This window comes from Pantherophis guttatus, chromosome 5 (genome assembly GCF_059756535.1).
Source record: "Pantherophis guttatus breed Tessera chromosome 5, ASM5975653v1, whole genome shotgun sequence".
Taxonomy (NCBI): Eukaryota; Metazoa; Chordata; class Lepidosauria; order Squamata; family Colubridae; genus Pantherophis; species Pantherophis guttatus.
In genome coordinates, this window is record NC_142067.1 from 27,258,250 (window position 1) to 27,280,648 (window position 22,399).

The window sequence follows — 22,399 nt, forward strand, 5'->3', positions numbered from 1 at the left end:
TCACTTGAGAATCATGGCATTAGGAAAGTTTGTACTGTTTAAATGTACTCTGTTTCTCCGAAAATATGACCTACCCTGAAAGTAAGTCCTAGCTTGATTTTTACATGTTGTCAAATATAAGCCCTACTCCCAAAATAAGCCCTAATTATGATCCCACCCACTCCAAAGTGCACGGGTAAAAATTAAACTAGGATGGGGATGGGGCGGTGGAGTTGCCCTACTATTTACCTTTGGACAGTTGTAGCAGGCCTCGCACACTCCGACACCTGCCTCACCAGCCTATTTCTTCTGTAGCTGACAAGGCCGGCAAGGCTTTCCTGAAGACCTCTGTAACTGATAACAAAACTCCGGATTGATCTGGAGCTATGTTATCAGCTCCAGGGGCCTTCAGGAAAATCTTGCCGGCCACAGAAGAAGTAGTTCCTGAAGGACTCTGACACTGAAAAGGAGGCCGGGGCTGATGTGTGCAAGTGAGGTTAGTCAGTGGATGATATCCTCCCCAAATAAGACCTGGTGCCTTTTTTGGTGGTAAAAAAAAAATATAAGACAGGGTTTTATTTTCAGGGAAGCATGGTACTATACTTCAATTATCAGTTATAGGGCATAAAAAGGTGGGAAAATTGAAATATTTTGTTTCCTTTCTTATTTCTACGAGACCGCCTTCTGCCACCAACAGCCTCCCACCGACCAGTTCGCTCCCACAGAGAGGGACTCCTCAGGGTGCCGTTGGCCAAGTTATGTTGGCTAGCAACACCCAGGAGGAGAGCCTTCTCTGTGGCAGCTCCTGCCCTCTGGAATGAATTGCCCCCGGATATTCGTAACATCTCTGATCTCCGGGTTTTTCGCTGTGCCCTCAAGACCCTACTGTTTCAACAGGCGGGGCTGTCAAATTGAATGATTTTAAATTGGGTTTTAATTTTGGGTTTTAAAATTCGGCCAAAACTATTTAATGATTTTAATTAATTTTAACTAGGATATTGTATATTTGTATATTTGTATTTTAATTCTGGCTATACACCGCCCTGAGTCCTTCGGGAGAATGGACGGTATATAAATAAAATTATTATTATTATTATTATTATTATTATTATTATTATTATTATTATTATTATTATTATTATTTTATAGATGAAAACAAGGTTTGCTGCTGGGAAAGGTATCTTAATATTATAATAACTAAGTTTAATATATAATGAGACTTTATATTTTTCAAATAATTTTACAGTATATAACATCATTTGAAATTAGTTTTTAAAATAAGGTTCCTTTCCATTTATTAATCCTGGATATATAAATTTCTGAAACAATGAAACAAAGTAAAAGTCTTATTATTAGCAAACTACTTAATTCTGCAAAATAGATACATAGTCAAGCACTTTCCCTTTGAAGATATTGCTCCTCAGGCTTCTTATGCATAAATTTTACATTGGGTCTCCAATTAAAGCCAGACATAACTCTATCCTAACTGCTAGGAATGCAAAGTCATAAATATTGCAGATACAAACTTTTATTAAGTAAGATAAATCTCTGTGATCAAAATATCACTTTCCATCTGCCTAGACGACAATTAAGAGCAGAAAACTATATTTCTTCTGTGTATTCAAAGAAATTTTCTAGATAGTAGTTAAAAATTGTTTATTAACTACAGTACTGCTGATCTGACATTAAAATGATTAGATGTCCATACATCAAATGAACTTCAAGTCTACTAGTACAGCAGTCTGTAAAAATGATCCAGCAATTTTGGAGTAATAAAGACAGGGAAATCTTCTGGAAATTTACATACAGGGATCAAATTGTCTATAGTATTAGCATTAGTGTTGTTAAATATACTGAGACAATATATTTATGTATGCCATTTTTTGTTAGGCTTCTAAAGTTCTGAATCCTTCTAAACAAACATTGTTTCTCTTCTGCTTTCTATACAAAATTTTCAAGTGCAGTTTAATATTAAGGCAATTTTTGCTTTTTATTTATTTACCATTAAGTAATTTTCTAAAATATTAAGACTTTTAGATAAGATGCAAGCATTCAGTCTCTTCTTCCATTTTCAGCAGATTTTCCCACAGCTGATATTGTATAAATTTTATTAGAAAAAATGGTAACTAAGCAAGTGCTGAATTAGTGGAATGGCATAATACAACAGACCCTTGCATACTTCCTTCTTTGTAATGAAAAAAAAAGAAAAGAAACAAAAGCACCACAGTCCAGTAAGTCACTTAATATTTCAACTATTTAAAGATTCACAATTCCTAAAACCAAGAATTACAAATGTTGGAAATTAACCATGCTCAAACTAGCAGTTATGAAGATATTCAAAATCAAGATCTAGATTTATAGTTTAAACGTTAACTACAATTGGGGAGAGGTGAAGAGACAGATCAAAAAGGATTTAATTTTCTAAACACTTGCCTAAAAATAGATTCTAAGCTAAATTAAACCGAAACACTTTTTCTTCCTTGCCCTCACTTCAAGATCAATTAACGCATGCTTGCTTGATCTACTACAATACTGTAACAAAGTTAGAGGGCAATTTAGAAGAGTTTCCAGAATACAAACTTAAGAGACTAGGACACTAAGGCAATAAAATATTGTTGTAATCAAGAGTCAGTGTGTGCACTACATTCAAGATGAAGCATACAATGCAAACTTCTAAACATCTTTTAATTAAAGGAAGCATGTGTGGGCTTCCAATTCTCATTAGAGCTTTCACTGCTTTGGAGTTACGTCTCTTACTAGCTGATTTTAAAAGAGGTTCCTTACTCCCAGCCTCACACAAACATACAAACAAAAATTAGCTTCCATTGCCAGGGCTGTGAGGGAGGGAATGGTTCAAAATTCCTTCCCTCCCAGTTCAAAATTCAGAAACTGGGATTTGGCTCTCATATACCCTGTTTCCCCAAAAATAAGACATTCCCTGATAATAAGCCCAATTGGGCTTTTGAGCGTATGCACTAAAATAAGCCTCCCCCCGAAAATAAGCCCTCCCTGAAAATATTTAAACTCAGAGCTGGAAATCAGGTAAGATGGCAAGAGGAGTCCCATCTTGCTCCACGTGCCCCAAAATAATAAGACCTCCCCAAAAATAAGGCCAAGCGCTAATTTTGGGGTTCAAAAAAATATAAGACAGGGTCTTATTTTCGGGGAAACACGGTACATCAAATACATGATCTTTTTATTTGAATGTATTTGATACATATAAGATCCAAATTTCACAATATGTAATTAACTTGTTCCCTAGCTTATTGTAGGGCCAGTTTTAAGAAGCCAAAACCACAAAGATTCCCAGCCAACAGAAGCTTTATAATGAAGCTTCCATATCTTCTAGAAGAAACGTTTTTTTATTTTCTTTTATTTATCTGAGATGTTGAAAAATCAAGGCAGCTTTAAATGATCATTCTTCTTTAGAGTTGGCTTTTTCCTATATCTTGTTCAGAAGTTTGAAGAAGAAAAGATTATCAGCTATATCAAAGATGGCAGAATGTTCAAGAAGAATGACGAAAGCTGAAGTGTCATTAAATTTTGATATTTATTCCCAATTTATTTGGTTTTGCTACAAATCAGCTGCCATATTCTTTTCCTGAAAGTCTTCATTTCAGTGCTAACTGGACTATTGTCAAGCAAACAGAGTCTGAAGCATAACTGTCAAAACCTATTTGTGTGTAAGGACATAGTTGCAAAATATCAATACCAGTAGTGGGTTCCACTTACCTTCGCTACCGGTTCGGAGATGTAAGCGCATGCGGGGCGCTTCTGCACATGAGCAGAGCGTCCATGATGACATCTGGGTGGGTGGGTGGAGCGTCCCGCCATCACCACTACCAGTTCGCCCAGTAGAACCGGTAGAAGCCCACCACTGATCAATACAGATAATAGAAAATTAAGGCAAATGTATTTGTATACTGAAAGATTTATTCTTCCCCAGAGGCTAGCTTGATGTCAGTATTTCATACTGAGGGGGTCACATTCAAAATAGCTTCTTCAACTTTATTGGAACAGTGTAATGATGCTGCATATGTTAAGTGTTAGGCATCTAGGCCAAGGGAGCTATAAAATTATCTGATCATACCAATTATTCCTTATTGTTGTGGTCAAACTGCACTAACTTTTTCCCTACTCTAAACCATAGCAAATATTAAAATATACAAGGCCTAGAAAGCACAAAGTCAGATATTTGTGTTAATATAGGCTCCCTCAAGTCAAACTCAGTTTCAGGTGACCACATAGATATCTCCATTTTGTTTTGTTGGCCGCAGTAGACAAGTGTGTTGTCATCACTATCTTCTAAAATTTACTTTAGATTTCAAATACTAACCAGAGACTGATAAATGGTTATTTTTAAAAGGAAATAGTTGGCATATGCAATGTTGACCCAGTCTTTTTAATAATTTTACATTTTCCTTACTTTTAAATCTAACCTACCATAACAAAGTCAATTCAGATGTAATAGATTATAAATTATAAATGGATTTAATCTTAATTGTGCAATAACAATCATATGTGCTGGCATCAAGTTTATAGTTTTCCCATGCAAAGTTATAGAAAGCAATATTGATTTAATTGTGAAGCATAACTTCAATGAACCAAAGCAATATTAGAATTGATTCCTAGCAAACATTATTATATTCCAAAAAAAGCATTATATCTGATCTCAGTGTAACCTAGGTCTCACTTGAGTAAGTTAAATATTGAATTTAAATACAGGATTCACATGTTTTAGAATTGTCAATCTCCCCTCAGGCTGCATGCAACACAATCTCCAGCACACATTACTGTCTTATACAAATCCAGCCAATGGCTCCTTGACATGTATCAGATCAGTCAAAACTCCTCAATGCTTATTTACCAAGCAAATAACAGAAAATAGGCTTATACCCTATCAAAAATGTTCTAAACGTTTTACATTTTTAATCAGATTTTACTCGTGGCAACTACTTGCATAAGAACATAGAATCTTCTCAGCAATATTTACATAAATAGTTTGTCGTTGAGTCTTCCTATAAGTGGAATGTGTGAGTTGTCAAGGTCATGCAGTTGGTTTTCTGCCTAAAGCAGAAACCGAACTTCTCTGCTCATTGTCTGACATCTTAACCATTAGGCCAAATTGGCTCTCTTTTGCCTTTGAGTCAAATTTGACTCTTAGCAACTTCAAGGACAAGTGCATTCAGACTGCTAGACAACTTTTTCAGAAGCAATATGCCTCTGCCTTCTTCCGAGAGCTAAGTGTGTGACTGGTCAGTCACTCAGCAAGCTTCCATACCTAAGTTAGAATTACAATTCCTTTACCACTAGAGCAGGGGTGTCAAACTCATGGTCTGTGGGCCAATTGCATCACATGCTGGTCACTCCATCCCTAGTATAGCAAAGGGGGGGGGAAAGTCCCGATACGTCACGTGACGACATGAGTTTGACACTCCTGCACTAGAGTAAACCAGGTCTTATATTCCATGGTAGAAGCTATAGACCACAATTCAAAAAAAACATTCTATATATAATTTTTCTCTGAGAAATCAGATTATCTCATACATCATCCCCTTTCTGCCCTGTTATACCGAATACAGAATTTCAGTCCACTGTGGAAAATCTCTATGAAATTCATCAATTTGGCAGAGTTTCATTTTCACAATTTTTACACTTGAAATTTCTAGGGGCGTAATTGTTATTTGAATATAGGCTTTTGGATATATTTGTTTAATTGGGGCAATTGAGTAATATTAAAATCTTCCATTATTTAATAGTGCCAAGAACCAAACCGTTGGGTAGCAGGAGCAACCTTGCAATCCTTTGTGCTGCAAAATCTAGTTCCTTAGCAACCACTGAAGACAACTGTGTTACCAAGGAAATCTGTAAGACATTTATCAAATGTAGAAGAAAAAAGCAACAGCATAGAAAACCACACCTGCAGACTTCTAACCTCTTTTTTTTTTTTGCATGCAGCTTAATTATTCTCATCTATTAACAAAAATCATGTTGGGTCAATGAAAGATATTTTTGACCTATTAAAAGTTTTATTTTATAATAAACATCCTCTAATATTAAAATTACACATAAACACAGATTTTGCCTCTTCCAGCATCTGAACTCAGTGCAGCTTTAGATGTGATTTAACAAGCCCAACAACTTTAAGGTGCATGGACTCCAACTCCCAGAATTCTTTAGCTAGCAGTTGAAGTCCAAGTTTCTTAAAGCTGCTGACATAGAGAAACAGTGCCTTAAAAAGACTTTGCCATATTTAATACAATTTCTGGCTTCTAACAGGCAATCTCTCCCTATATTTGAAAGCCCCTTCTTAGTTTCCAGTTATGAGTTATGAAAATTACCAACACATGGCAATGTAGTGATATAGAAAAATGTTAACTCTTTTCTACCATGCAGGGCCACCTGGATCTTTGCAACCTAAAGATATTAAAATGTTAATACGATGATTTTTTTAAAAAAAGTAACCTTTCACTACTGCTCCCTATAACAAAAGAATTCATCTCATGTTAATTTGGCCTGCAGCCATTGTTGTCCTTTTAGGCAAGAATATATATACACACATACTGTATATATGTCCAATGTGTCCAAAGATTCAATGCCTTATTGAAAAATTCTGTCAAGCTTTTCTGAGTTCTGTTGCTGAAAGTATACAAATAAGGGCTTCAATAGTATAATGCATATTATGCTTTAGGCGTAGCATATGTGTAGTTGGATTATGAGGAAGGCTGAACGCCAAAGAATTGAGGCCTTTGAACTATGATGCTGGAGAAGACTCCTGTGAGTCCCTTGGGCTGCAAGCCGATCAAACCAGTCAGTGCTAGAAGAGATCCATCCTGACTGCTCTTTAGAAGGACAGATTCTGAAGATGAAACTCAAATACTTTGTCCATTTAAAAATAAAGACAGTTCACAGAACTTTTCATCAAGGAAACTGGGAATATTTTTGCCTATTTTCTCAGTATCTGGAAATCTGAAAACCTTCTAGAACAGGGGTGTCAAACTTGTGTCATCACAGCATCATCACATGATGTATCATGACTTTTCCCCCCTTTGCTAAACCATTTGACAGTCCTGTTCTAGAATGTGAAGTAAGGCCAGGGGAAGAGGGAGTTGGAGACAAATTTGCAGAAATTCAAGCATGGATCCAAGCCATTGGATTACCATAAAAAGTCAATCTCCTTTCTTAAATGGAGAACCCTGGACTGTGGACAAGCTATCCAGAACAAGCATAACAAATGGTGAATGGAGCATACCTATTACCTCTTGTGTCTTAAAAGCCATGGTTTCATGGTTAATGTAAATCAAGCTACCTTCACTGTTTTTCACATGCATATTTGCCTGTAGCCATTTAGTCTAAACTTATCTCAATAAATGGTTTGGTAGGAAAAATAAAGTACTGATAATCATGCTGCTTTTTTTACGGAAGCATTGCAGAGGAAGCCAAATCACAACAAAATTGGTAAGGCATTCCTAGATCACATTAAAGTTCAAACTTTTCACCAAGTTAGTAAAAGCAGCAGTATCAAGCTGACATTGTAAAACTGCCCTTTAATTGACTCCATCTCTTAGCAATTTTCATGCCAGATTGCTTTCAACAACTATGTCCAAGCCATGCTGACTCCGAGAATACAAATCTCCAAGGAAGCACAAATCACATACATTTGAATTCTAGCTTCAGAGCTGACTAGGCATTTCTAGCTATATTTTAAATGCATTCCTTCCTGAAGATAGTTTTCTGGACTCTTCTAGAAATTTTCTAGCATTTTACCAGAAAAAAATGATGTTGACATAAGAAATATCTCTAAAAAACATGGATGTAACAGTTGAAGTGAATGATAATCCATTTTGTATAGGAAGTTGGATGAAATCATCGCTCTTCTGTACAGGGCTTAATCTCCTTCACTATCTGAAGTTATTGCTCTGGATGCTGAAGTGCTCTTAAACATTAAGTTGCAAACGCAGCAGACTGTCATATCAGATTTACTCACATGTGGACTCACCTAGCAGCTGACATTTTTTCCTTAGTGATTTATATAATGTTTTCAATATGCATCTCTTTTAAATAAAGTTTGGAAATTAAAATGTTGCAAAATGCTTCTTTTCAAATTTTAAAGGACAGAATGTCTCTTCTGAAGGAGACATGTTGGCTGACATCTCATTTCTAAGTCAGTTACAGGGAATGTTATTTATTTTAACCTCTAACGGGCCTGGAAAATTGACAAATGAACCTCTATTTCAAATTCTATCTTGCAAAGATGGTCGTCTTTAGAAATAGGATCTTTTTCTTCACATTCTCAACAGTGTAAAATGCATTCATAACCTCTCTTACTTAGCCACGTTTTGGATGACTAAATTTGATTCTTGTTTTAGTGGCTACTTTTTAAAAAAGTCTTCTGTTCCTCTTCTGTTTTCCTATATTTTCCCTAAATTATATTTTAACTTAAAAAAAAATAAGAAGACTTCTATAGCCAAAATGTAACCAATGGCCTTGCATAAGCTAACTTTACATACTAGGTTTTTTGAGAGAAAATTGACAAGTAATCTACTTTTTCTTTAAATCAAACAGAAATTAGAGCTTTCTCTAAGAATTTCTCAGAGATTGCAACAAAATTATAAAGAGTTTGGGTACATCTCATTTTCAGCAATAGAACAGGCCATTAGTACTGTTGGAAGTCTACAATCATCATTACAAGCAAACTGGAAGCAAAGGAACTTTAATCTTTTTAAGATCAGAAAAGGCCCCAAGAAGTGTCCTCTTGGCTGCATTCTGCACCAGCTAGAGTTTCCAAATCCTCTTCAAGGATAACCCTAGGTAGATCATGTTGCAATAGTCCAAGCGTGAGATGACCAGAGTTTAAGTGACTGACTGCAGGGACTCTTCATCCAGGGAAGAGTGCAACTGGTACACAACACGACATTGGACAAAGACTCTCCTAGCCACATTTTCTACTTGCTCTTCAAGTATTCTTCATATAGCTCTTATTCCCCATTTCATCTGTGAAGTGCTAAAATGTTCTTGGTATAAATGACCCTTTTCTTCCACTATGTAGGACACTTCAGTATCATTCAGTGTGGTTCAGTTTTTTGCAGAAATTTCTGTTTATTGGGACACCATGAACTATTTAAAACAAATCACTGAATTAATTTTGATCTGCATTTTGAAATGCTATGTGATAGTGCAACTTAGATTTGATTATACCAGGGAAAATGAGGAATTTATCCTTACAATTCACATATTCTAAATATGAATACTGCTGAATTCAAGAAAATTGTCTTCTTTCTGACTGCACTTATATAAAACTACAGTATGTTAAAAGAGAGAGTAACAAGATTTCTTTGGCTTTTGATAGCATTCATAGAACTGTATTTTGGCTGTAACAACATTGTCTCTGGCCATTGTCATTATTCCCAAAGTTGGGAAGAATGTTAGGGCAGTTTCATGAAAATTTTTGCCCCATCTTATTAATTGTAGGGCATGGTTTATTATAGTATATATAATCATGGTCTTAAGTCTTGAGCCGAAACATTTCACTACCAAATTGACTTTACTTGTAAAGGATCCATTCAAATGTTAGCACAATGCATAGAATGACACAGCTCTTCACCAATCCCACATATTCCCATATGACCCGTTATCTGTTATGAAAGCCAGTTTGGTGTAGTGGTTAATGCATCAGGCTAGAAACTGGGAGACAGTGAATTACAGTCCCACCTTGGGCACGAAGTCAGCTAGGTGACTTGGGCCAGTCACTTTCTCTCATTCCTGGGAAGGAGGCATTGGCAAACCACTTCTGAAAAATCTTGTCAAGAAAACTGTAAGGAACTGCAGAAACTTATCCAGGCAGTCTCTGAGAATTGGACAAGATTGAATGATAGGAAACAAATTATTTATTATATATAGCATTGATTATGCGACATCAAGTTAACTCAACTTTTAGGACTCTTAGCAGCTGTTGCCACTGTAAATCAGTCCATCCAACTTGCTGCTGGTCATCCACTAATGGTTTGGAAAGAACCACCATGTGGTTCTTTCCAAATACCAAGTCAAATGGTATTTGTATGATACATATATGCAAACCAGCCCTAATAGAATGTAGAAAAGAAAAGAGACTTTCCCAATATCATTTACAGCAGAGATAAGGCAACCTGAAACCAATTAATTACATTCAGCCCATAAACTCTTTTTGTAGCCTTTGGATCTTTCCACCAAAGCTCATTAGGGAATTTTTCCTTTTCTTAAGAGAATAAAAAATAAAATACTGTAAATATATTAAGCTTCATCTGTTTTTTTTTTAAAAAACCACTACCTCTAAAACCAAGATGTTGAGTCCTCTCTCATAATATTTCCACCTTGGCTGCTGCTGTCCTTGGAAGTTATTTTTTTTAAATTGTGGCTTTAGATATAAAACATTACCTCCCTTTGTCCCTTTATCTATTATTTTCCAATAAACATGTTGTTCCATCAAAAGGGAAACTAAATCAGATTTGGATTCCAGTAATGACATAGAAATCTTATTACTGCCTAAATCAGAATGCTTCTCCATCTAGACCAGGGGTGAAATGGTCCCGGTTCGGACCAGATCGCCCAATCCGGTAGCGATGGAGGCGGGTGGTTCGGAGAACCGGTAGCAAAAATCCCTGCCATCCCCCCATGCGCAGCTGAGCCGCACAATCATCAGAGGCTTTTTTTTTTTTACTTTAAAAGCATTTTTTCTACAACCTCTAGGGCAAAAAATGCTTTTAAATGTAAAAAAAAAAGCCTCTGATGATCACCTGGCTCAGCTGGGATCGTCAAAGGCTTTTAAAAGAAAAAACCCTTTTTTTCTTTTAAATGCCTCTGACGATCCCAGCTGAATTGCCTGATTGGCTGAGGCTTTTTTAAAAAGCCTCTGCCGATCAGGCAACTCAGCTGGGATCATCAGAGCCTTTTGAAAGGATTTTTTAACAACCTCTTCGCCAAAGAGGTTGTAGAAAAAATGGTTTTAAAAGTAAAAAATAAATAGCCACGCCCACCCAGTCACATTACCTCCACACACACACACACCATGCCCACAGAACCGGTAGTAACAAATTTTAGATTTCACCACTGATCTAGACTAGGGGTGTCAAACTTACGGCCCGTGAGCTGGATGCATCACATGCTGGTCCCACCCCCACCCGATTTAGTGAAGGGAGGAAAAGTCCCAATACATCACATGACGCCGCTGTGGTGGTGGAGTTTGACACCCCTCATCTAGACCAATACAATTTCCTCTAACTAGCCTTATCTCCAGGTCTCCCTTGCTGAATTATTATTTCAGCTGTTAATGTCAAATGGTTTAAATTGCTTGCATTCAAAGTATCTCCTTTAATGTTTGGTCTTTCACCAATACAGTTCAAATATTGTTCTGATTTTTAAAAAAGCAGTGCTGGAAGAAAAACAGGAAAGAAGCTATCTTGCACTTACTGTTTCTCTTTTTTGTGCTTAATATTTGATCAATGTGTTAAACAGCAATGAGATATAATTTAGTATGCTTATCTATTTAATAATATTGAGAGTACCAATAGACTACAGACACCTTACAATTTCCTTTAATGCTTACCAAGTCGTAGGACTGCTCCATATATGAGCTGAAAGCATAGAGACAGAGATGCAATTCTGTACTTCATGAACAAATGTCTTTTCAAACTGATTTGCACTATTCATTATAAAATCTTTCCTTTGTAACCAACACTATTCACATCAAGACATATGGACAAGTTGAGTATAACCTCCAGAGTCTAGACTGTATTACTTCAAAGCACTGTCCAGAGTGCTGATTTTGAAATTTTGTTCATAATTTAGCATTTATATATTTTACCTGGTTATACACTAACTTTCCCAACCTGGTGGCTATTTTTCACTAAAATGTGATCTATGATAATCTTAGCTATTATTATAGCTAATATATAGACAATATTAGCTATTGTGCTAATAGTGCACAATAGCTTGCCAGATTGTTTAAACACAACACAAAACTCTTGTTACCGGCTAAGCCATATCCAGGACTTAATTATTGGAAGGATCACTTTTTATATTATAGGGAATTTATAACCCATCTTTCAATTTAGAAAGACATCATGTTAAGCCTTTATCAGCATAGAAAAGCACCACAATGAACAAATGCCTTTCTTCCAAGGTCATCTCACTTACCTGAAGTTCAAAGAGAATAAGTTTTTTAGACCACCATGTTGTGTAACAGAATGTTATGCTCAATAAGGGACATATTTTGCCAATGTGTTTTCTTTTTTTGTTTTTAAAGAATGCTTTATTCATGATTCATGCCTGCAGCTGTCCTTTTTCTGTCCTACTGCAGGAAGTTAACTCAGCATATAGGGTAGCTTTACATTTTGCCTTTAGTCACCTTATTTTTAAAATCCCCTTTTCTCTGCAACACCCACCACACCCACTATACATGGTACAAGGAAAAGACTTCTATTGGCATAAAAAACATGGATTTTTTAAAAGTATGTTTTTACAACCTGTGTAGATTTTGAGATTCGGGAAATAAAACAACTGAGGAACAGAAACAGAGAAATTGTCATATATCAGACCTAGTTCACCCTATCCTAAACTTTAAAAAAAAGTAATTTATATGCTAGAGTTCACATAGAGTTCACTCCACTAGATCTTTGCTAGATTAGTTGACCATAGATTTTGTTCTTTTCCCATCATCTTGAACTATGTGGTTGCTGCCTTGAGAGTTTTGTCCTAAAGGACAGTTGACTCTTTTGATTCTAAAGAACTATTCACAATTAAAAAAGATAAGCTATTTATGGGTACATTTGTAAAGCAGTTCACATATATAATCTGAAAGAACCCTGATTTGTTATTTCTGGTTTGAAACGTTAGCCATATGTGTCTGTAGATTAATCAATAATGCCATCTCCTCTTTTAATCAAAAGCATGACTTACTACTCCATTATTGGCCTTGGGGTCCTTCCAGTCTGTCAGCTTTAAGAAAAATGACTGCTTAACTCAAGTTGAAAAGACAATTAAAACAATTCAGACTGAGTTTGATTTTCCATTTGCTTGATGGAATATCTTGATATTATGCCCTGAAGCCTCAAAGGCAATACTTCCAAGCTGTGGTACTTAACAGAAAAATCAGATTCTTCATAAACAAAGAATTATGGATGTCAGAGCACCAAAATGTTCTATGGGATTCTGATGTATTCTGTTTCTTGTCCTATCATTTTTTAACTTCACGACCTGTTGAAAGTCCACATTAAATCTTAGAAGCCAGTATTTCACACCGATTTGAATGTTTATTTCAAATTTCAAATTCAAATTTCAAGGCTATGGTAAAATTTACTGAAATTGTATTATTTAGTCTACAGATTCTGTTGTCAATTGGTTAGCAATGATATTAAATTGTTTAACTTTAAAGTTTAGATGAGAGATGGGAACAGTAGAAAAGGATCTTTTAATGATTTTTGACATTTACAAGTTCTAGAACTGAAATGAAAGATGCTTTATGACCTCAGAGTATTGATATAGCTAACCATATTATTTTAACTGAATAATTGAGGATCAGATCAAAGAGGTAAGAAGTGCAAACTGCCTGTATCTTTTTTGGTGACCCTAGAATCCAACTAGGAGGATGGCAAAATGTTTGAGCATGTTTAAGAATCATAAAAAATAAAGAATAAGAATAAAATATTTAAAGAAAAAATGCTTCTGCCCATTTTTCAGTAGCTCATCCCTCAGTAAGCCATGTGACACCCAGTGCAACTCAAATTAATGGAAGTTACATACCCCTGGCTTGGTAACTTATATGTGCATTGAAAACTCAGAAGACATAAGGCCAATTATTAATCAGTCATAATCAAACAGGTACTGCCAAAGCACTATAGAGGTCTCCTCGGGATCTGAATAACACTTATGAGTGAAAATCTCAAGAAGAGGAAATGTTTTGGCCTTGCTCAATAATACTATTGCTGTGATGGTGAACCTTTTCGGCACTGAGTGCTGAAAAGGTTGTGCAGAAACTTTGCATGCACGGGCGCACGCTTCTCAGGGCTGCACTTCAGAAAAGCCAAACTTCTGGATTCTAGAGTGCATGCATGTCTGACAATCAGCTGGCCAGTGCACATGCGCAGGCCGGTTTTCGGCACTGTCACACACGCACGAAGGGATCATGCTCTGGAAAAGCTGAACTTCTGGGTTCTGGCATGCATGCGCACCTGACAATCAGCTGGCCTGTGCACATGCACACACCTGTTTTTGGCACTGCTGCACATGCGAAGAACAGCTGATCACCACATGTGCATGCACATCAGAAACCTGGAAGACAAACAGGCAAGGCCGCATGTGCCGGGCGACATGGCTTCGTGTGCCACTTTGGGCACGCGTGCCATTGGTTCGCCCTCATGGTACTATTGAGTCCTTGAATTTTTAATTTGTGCTGATTTTATATTAATTTGTTCAAGTGGAAAGCTGTCTTATTACTATGCTTGCTAAGCCACACCAGCTATAATATTGGTTTTTCGTGGATTTTCTGGACCATGTTTCCATAGAGTTTCAGATATGGAGTTGTGAATGAAACAAATCTATTTTAGGGCCAAACCATCACAAATCTGGAAAGCCCCCTCAGAGGAAAATAAGAGGACATAAGTATGGTGTTGCCCACAGTGAGGCTGCAAGGATTATGGAGAATGTTGGGATGAGAACAGAAGAACCAGCCTCAAACTGCTGCTGCCAGATCCATTTTCTTGGTTAGACATCTTATTTTGAATGTTACTTTGACTTCTGGATTTGGACTGCTGAGGTTCCAAAGCAGTGTTTCTCAGTCTTGGAAACTTGAAGATGTGTGGATGGCTGGCTAAGGAATTCTGGAAGTTGAAGTCCATAAAATCAGTAATAGAGAAAAATGTGGTTGAGATGCAAATATTTTTAGAACTCTTCAAAATGAATATATATTTTGCACATATTGCCAGGGACACAAAGGAATGGATTGTTGTTCTTGTAAAGGTTGTGAATGGTTAACAGAAAACTTCATTTACTGCAATATAATGCAGCAAAGGGCATGGAAGTATTACACTACAAACTTTATTCTCAGATTTGTATTTAAAAGCAGATTACTTCTACAGGCGTTTTATTCTTTGCTCCTCATAAAACAAAAGTACATTTTCTACCAAGAACATTTTAAGGTATCTAAATCCAATCTAGGAAATCTGCAATATGGCATTGCAGTTGTTCCAGGGATTTTCAAGATTTGTGCAAGAACCAGATGTAGAAATTTAACTATATGCAGAAGTGGAACAACTTTTTGGATTTATTATGGGTTTCTTCTTCATGCACTGTATGAAAAGCTAGGGCCTGCGGGTGGGGGGGGGACATTTTATGCAAGACATAAAATGATTCTGGCCAAGAATGTAGAACATCAGTTACTTCATCCAGATAAAAATTATTGACTTTCTGTATGAATACATACAAGCTGACCAAACAGTTACTCCAGCTAAGGATAAAATCACTGCCTAAATTTTCCGCTTGATAAGTGCCTTTGTCTACTCACCAAACATAGCAATCTCTGTTAAAGACAAAGAGATGTAACTTTCTCCCATTCCTTTGCCTGCTACAATTAAGAGCCTATTATTTCAGCAGGACATAATAAAGAAGTAAGGTAATTATGTCCCATGAGAAATGTTTTGCAGCTCAAGCAGGCAAAATATTTGAAAGGTTTGGAAAACTAAGCTCTTGACTTTGATCTAAATTTATTTCCTGGGGGGTGGGGATGAAATTGACTATCCTGTAGCTACAAGTCCTGCTTATTTCTCATGGAGTTCCGGTTGAATGCAACTTTGCATGAACTGCCTTTCTACACAGTGCTTATGAACTTATGGACCACTAGGGACAACAGATGTAGAGTTAGCAAAGCGACTTTGCATTTCAATCTCCTCTTTCGGCTACTTTGCATGTTTGTATACAGCATGTCTCCTATTGGATAGATAAATACTTTTAGGACTTTCATCCCTTCCTTTGCCACTCACTTCTTCACTCACTTCTTCTGTCTCTGACCTTTGCAGTTCAGATTTTCACTTAAGTGATTTTTTTCCTCCACAAATGGAGAAGAGCACAGAGTAGGCTCTCAGCTGTAGAAAGATTTAAGTTATTCAAGTGTTACTTTCATGCAAACATCAGCCTCAAGAAAGCTTTATTTAAAAACGGACAGTTTTCTAAAACTTTAAAACTTATGCTCCTAATTTTAGTGGTTTTCTCTACATGGTTCTGTTATGATAATGTTATTTTATTTACATATTACCAGGTATTTTGGGGATAAGAAGCACTAGTTTAGTAACCCCCAAATCTATGTTCCTATTGTAATGTTTTATTTGATAGCTGAAAGAATGATCTTACCTGTTTCCCATCCAGTGTGTAAAGACGCTTAACTACTCCTGAATCAAGTTTGATGGCATCAGTAATATCGGTGAGAACCTGCTCAAATGAATGTGCTGTTTTTTTGTTAAGCAGAATCCGAACTGCTTTGCGTGGCTTCACACCACTCCTGATGATTGTGACCAGTTTAGGTCTAATGAAATCCTTGTTCTCCTTTGAATCTGAAGGGCTTCCTTTGGCCGTGGCTAGAGAGGGCACTGAACGGGAAGTTGAGGTGGTCTTAACATTTACGGACCAATTAGGATTTACATTCTTTGTGTACTCCAGCTTCTTAAAAGGCTCTATTGAACCACACACATAGCTCTCTCCTGAAAAAAAGAGACAAAAGGATGGGTGGGTAGAAAGAATTACAAATCGGGCATATACAGTTCTTTCTATAATCATTCAAGTCACTTCCTAAAGATTGACAGTGAAGACATATTACTATTCTACAATAGTGGCCAAAATTGTGGCAACCTTTTGGGGAAAGTGTATTTTTGAGGTTTGATGGCTAATAACACCACTTTTTGTTTTGGAGTTTCAAGATAATCATATTCCACTGCTGGAATGGCTTGGGAATAGCTCAGACCTTAACCCAATTGAAAATCTATGGAGCCGACTAAAGAAACTTGTTAGCCAGAAGCAACCCAGCAATAAAACCCAGTTAATAGAAGCAATCATTCAATCTTGGTTTCACATTATAACAGCTGCAGAACTAAAAGACTTGGTTCACTCCATGGGAAGATGTTGTAAGGACATAATTCATGCTAAAGGTTACCCAACTAAGTATTAATTGACATGGTGATAATTTTTGTATAGCTCGTTTTTTCTATGGTGATAATTTTTGTATAGCTCGTTTTTTCTACGTGTTTCCCTTTTCTTCTTTATACTGTAACTGCTATTCTAATAGCAAATCCTTCATAAAAGTTATTGCATTACATTCTTGATTAAATTATCTTTCCATTGATATATAATTTTATGGTAGTACTCCCAAAAAAAGTGGTGTCATTAGCTAATTTTAGAAAATACACTTTCCCCAAAAGGTTTCCACAATTTTGGCCACTACTGTAAAGTCTTTACTTATCAGATTTGGGGAAATGCGGTCTACTTGCACAATAAACTACACTTTGCCTAATCATGAATAAAACACACTTGTCATATTCACACAATTCTTAAGCCAATATGCAATAGACCACCTAACAGCTTAGTTTGTTGCATTAATTCAGTCATTTTCTAGAAAAGTTGGACATTTTGAAAAAGAAAATGTAGAAATTACAATAGATGGATATTATATCAGTACTGTGGGTGGGAGGGGCAGATATGGCGGGAGCAGGGGGCCATATCATGTTATGGGAGTGCGCACTCGCTGTCTTCGAGCGGTGGCGCGCTCCGGCCTCCAATGCTCCTCTCATTCCCCAGGTTGCACAGACCCTCAGGCCCTGGGCCTTTGGCTGATGCTATACAACGCCAGGTCCGTGGTGAGAGGCTACTGGTGGCGCCTTCTGCCACCAGTAGCCTCTCACCGACCAGTACACTCCCATAGAGAGGGGCTCCTCAGGGTGCCGTCAGCCAAACAGTGTCGACTGGCGGCCCCCAGGCGGAGAGCCTTCTCTGTGGGGGCACCCACCATCTGGAACGAGCTCCCCCCGGAGATACGGAGGATCCCGGATCTGCGCGCTTTCCACCATGCCATTAAAACATTTCTATTCCAGCAGGCCGGCCTGGCCTAACCTCTCTTTTAAACTGTTTTTAAAATTTTTAAAATTTTTAAATTTTAAATTTGTCTTATGAATTTGGGGTGTTTTAAATTTGTTTTCCGGGCCAATTATTTAATTGTATTTTAATGGTTTTTTAACATTTGTACTATATGTATTTTATTTGGCTGTTCACCGCCCTGAGTCCTTCGGGAGTAGGGCGGTATACAAATTCAATAAATAATAATAATAATAAATAATAGTCAAAAGTTATGGAATCCCACTATTTGTGAGCAGAAAATCCTGAAATGACTTTAGAGATCATATTGCCAGGTGCAAACAAGCAGGTTCATGGCCGAAGAGTTCAATTAGTTGTTTACTGCTCAAGCTTATAACACAGGAATCTTCTCAGACTGATAGTTTGCACCTAGGTAAGACTAGATAAGGTTCAACAGCTATTCAAGGGGGATCAGACTTTGCCGTCTTGTGTGCCCATGCAGGGAATCTAGGCTAATTCCCCATTTGACTCCTCCCTCTGGCTCAACCAGTTTCTCTTCCACACATATATACATATACAGGTCCGAAAAAGAAATTCTAACATTTCTAGCATTTCTAGCATTTGTCTGATAGGAGGCAAATTGGAGGCAGATAGATAAAAAGACTGGAGCTACTGTTACTTATAATTTCTGTTGTAAAATTGCCTACAATGTTTGATGAAGAGAATCAATCTGCTTAGGAAACACATCCTTTAATGGAAAGAAAGCTTTAGCCCCAATGCATTTACAAGAAAACAGACATTTTAACAGCTCTTTTTCTGTAGTAGAATCTGAAGATTCTTTTTAGAGTACTTTGTTCTGGAAAAAATATAGTATATCTTAAGGCCCAAAAGGCAAAGCACAGTAACGATTTGCAAATGATTAAACAGGACATATTCTCTTTAATCTACATTGCCATGTAATATTTTTAGTATCAACCACAAGGTCAGAAACCACAAAGTGTTCTTTCCTCGTATGCTGTTCCAAACTTCATTAATGTTCAAGGGCTTTATTTTGGGGGTAAAAATGTTTCCTAAACGATGTGGTATTGATACCCTGCAGTGCTCTTCAAAGCAATTAAATTGCACACTAGTGGCACATCTTATTTTATCTCACTAAATGAAATTGTTTGCTATCACTAGATATGACAATACAATGGCTGAATTTAGGCTTCTTTTCAACACTTCTCAAAGTCTCCAAAAGGAAGGATTATTTTTAATATTTGCTTTTAATATTAGTGCTCAAGTGACCAAACAGCAGCCATTGGAAAAGGAATATAAATCTATTCTAAAATATCTGCTGGGTAGCCACCTATGGCTAAATCACTGTAGATTCCTAAAATCCAACAATTGCTCTGACAGACTTAAGATTCTCTGACAGTACGTGATGGATCAGCTGCAGAAAGAATCAGGCATTGTTTTTAAAGCAGATATAATTATCCCAGGGGGGAAATGCTCCCGGTTTGGCCAAACTGGTAGTGATGGCAGCTGGTGGTTTGGAGAACCGGTAGCGATGGCGGTGTGAGGCTCCACCCACCCGCCTGGTTGTCGTTACTTCCTGGTTTTAACCAGGAAGTAACCTGTTTTTTACCCTCTGCACATTAACCCCTGCCTTTGTGCCTGCCAAGGGCCAAGCCTTATAGATCTTTGGAAGTCAACCTCTGAATAGCACCTAGGAGCAAAATGCATGTGTTAGAATTTTCAGCATGTGGGTTTTCACCTCCAATCAAGATAAAATCAATGTAGGATATAGGAAACAGATAAATTGGTTGTCTGATAAGTTGGTATTGATAAATTGGTTATCAATACATATCTTATTTTATGATAACACTACTTTCTATTTATTAATAACGACATACCCATAAAAGATAAAAATATACATTGTATGTTGCAGTACATTTCATACAGGCAATAAATATACAATGAGTTTAATATTTTAACAGCTGAAAATTCACTTTAAGGAGAGGGATCTTGGAGCCCTATTAGACAGTCACTTACATATGAGCCAGCAATCTGCTACACCCACTAAAAAAGCCAATGCAATTCTAGGCTGCATTAACAGAGGGATAGAATCAAGACTATGTGATGTATTAGTATCATTTTATAAGGCCTTGGTAAGACCACACTTGGAATACTACATCCAGTTGTGGTCACCACAATATGCGAAAGATGCTGAGACTCTGGAAAGAGTGCAGAGAAGAACAACAAATATGATTAGGGGTTGGAGGCTAAAACAGTTGCAGGAATTGGATATGTCTAGTAAAAAGAAAAACTAGGGGTGACATGATAGCAGAGTTCCAATATTTGGGGGGCTGCCGCAAAGAAGAGAGAGTCAAGTTGTTTTCCAAAGCAGCAGAAGGCAAGACAAGAAGCAATAGATGGAAACTAACCAAAGAGAGAAGCAATCTAGAACTAAGGAGAAAATTCCTGACAATGAGAACAACCAACCAATGGAACAGCTTGCCTTCAAAAGTTGTGGGTGCTCCGTCACTGGAAGCTTTTAAGGAGAGATTGTGCAGTCATTTGTCTGCAATGGTATAGAGCAGGGATGGCTAACCTTTTTGCCATTGTGTGCCAAAAATGGGGGGAGCATGGGTGGGTCACGCACGTGCGTGCCCACACCCATAATTCTATGCACCCCACAAAATGGGGGGAGCATGGGGGGGTCGTGCATGTGCGTGCCCACACCCATAATTCTATGTGCAACCCCCCGCACCTCACCAGTTTTGGCACTCGGTGGCACAGTGGGCCTGGTAGGCCTGGGGTTTTTTGCCCTCCCCAGGCTCGAGAGACTTTCTAGGAGCCTGGGGAGGGTGAAAACAACCTTCTTCACCCCCCATCCTCTAGAGGCCCTCCGGAGGTCGGAAATGGCCCGTTTGCCAACTTCCGGTGGGCCCAGAAGGTCTGAAAATCAGATGGCCAGTGCATGCATGCGTGCCAGAGCTGAGCTCACTGCCCACCAATATGGCTCCGTGTGCCACCTGTGGTACGCGTGCCATAGGTTTGCCATCATGGGTATAGAGTCTCCTGCTTGAGCAGGGGGGTTGGACTAGAAGACCTCCAAGGCCCCTCTAATTCTGATGATGCCCCATGTTCTATGTATATACATAGAATAAATAACCCATGAATAGATTTCTAATTTGCAGAAACTGTTCTTTAAATCACAGTACATTTAATTAATATCTAACATTAACTCTTCATACACTTCCTTTTGCATATTTAAAAGATTAATATTGAAAAGGTTAACAGAACTTTGGCAGGGAAAAAAGACAAGCAAAAGAGAGAGAGAGACCTAAAACTATGTTTAAGTGACCAGGGACAAAAGGTAATGTCCTAAAAAGTTGCTGACGAAAAAGGGTGTGTTGTGAGAGACACTATTCTGTGAGTAATCTGAATAATTGCTTCCTAAAAATAGGAGCAATAAATGGCAGCCAGTATCCAAGGAGCAAGCTCACAACACAAATAAGCAGGGAAGGGTAATTGCAGTCTACCAGTGCAGAGAGGGGGGTTATTGCTTAAATATTTTTAACTCTCAGTAAACAATGTAAATTTAGCTAATCTGAGAATGATACAAAAAGAAATAAACTCTTGCCTGCTTAAACAGAGGTTAACAGAGCATGAGGATGGATGGATGGAGAGAGGATAGACAGACAGACAGACAGACTATACAAGAGAATAGAGTATACACAACTAGCTTTCAAGAAGGCAAAAAGAAATCACAATAGTAGTGATTCACTATTATAAAGAACAGAGACAAATGTATATTAGCCAGATCTACCAGCTCATGCAGATTATTGTCTGACACAAACATGGATTAGGGGTGAAACAAAAGTATTTCCAATTCCGATTAAATCCATCGTTAATTGCCACCTCCTGCTAATCTCTGTGGGAACTAATGAAATGGCTGACAACAGCTGTAACATATATCATTTGAAAGTCTAGGAAGTTCTAAAATCTTGATGTTTAATTTTTCCAAACCATAGAATTGTATTTATCTAGATAAAGATATAATACGGTACTACAGATGACTGACTGACGGGATATTTGGTTACTGAAATCAAGGTCTGAATTACGCATTTGGTTACTGAAATCAAGGTCTGAATTAGTAGACTGCTGGTAAAAATGTGTTTGGCATTTATTAAGCATGGTGAGTTGGATCAGAAGGGCTTAAACTGAATTTGTGAAGTTGGAGGCAAAAATCATGACTAATAAATCTTGGATACAAAATCTCAGACAGGAAGAAAATGGAAATATCGTTATAATAACAACTTGCTGAACCATATAGTGAAAGATCATA

At 37.4% G+C, this 22,399-nt stretch overlaps 1 protein-coding gene across 2 annotated transcripts in view; it reads right to left on the reverse strand.

Annotated features, from left to right (window-relative positions):
• DCLK1 (doublecortin like kinase 1) overlaps positions 1–22,399 on the reverse strand; it is a 160,872-nt gene that overhangs the window by 124,612 nt on the left and 13,861 nt on the right. For both annotated transcript variants that reach the window (XM_034411302.3, XM_087894775.1), the window contains exon 3: positions 16,357–16,703. In XM_034411302.3, coding sequence (XP_034267193.1) covers positions 16,357–16,703 — 347 coding nt within the window. The remainder of the gene's footprint in view (positions 1–16,356; positions 16,704–22,399) is intronic.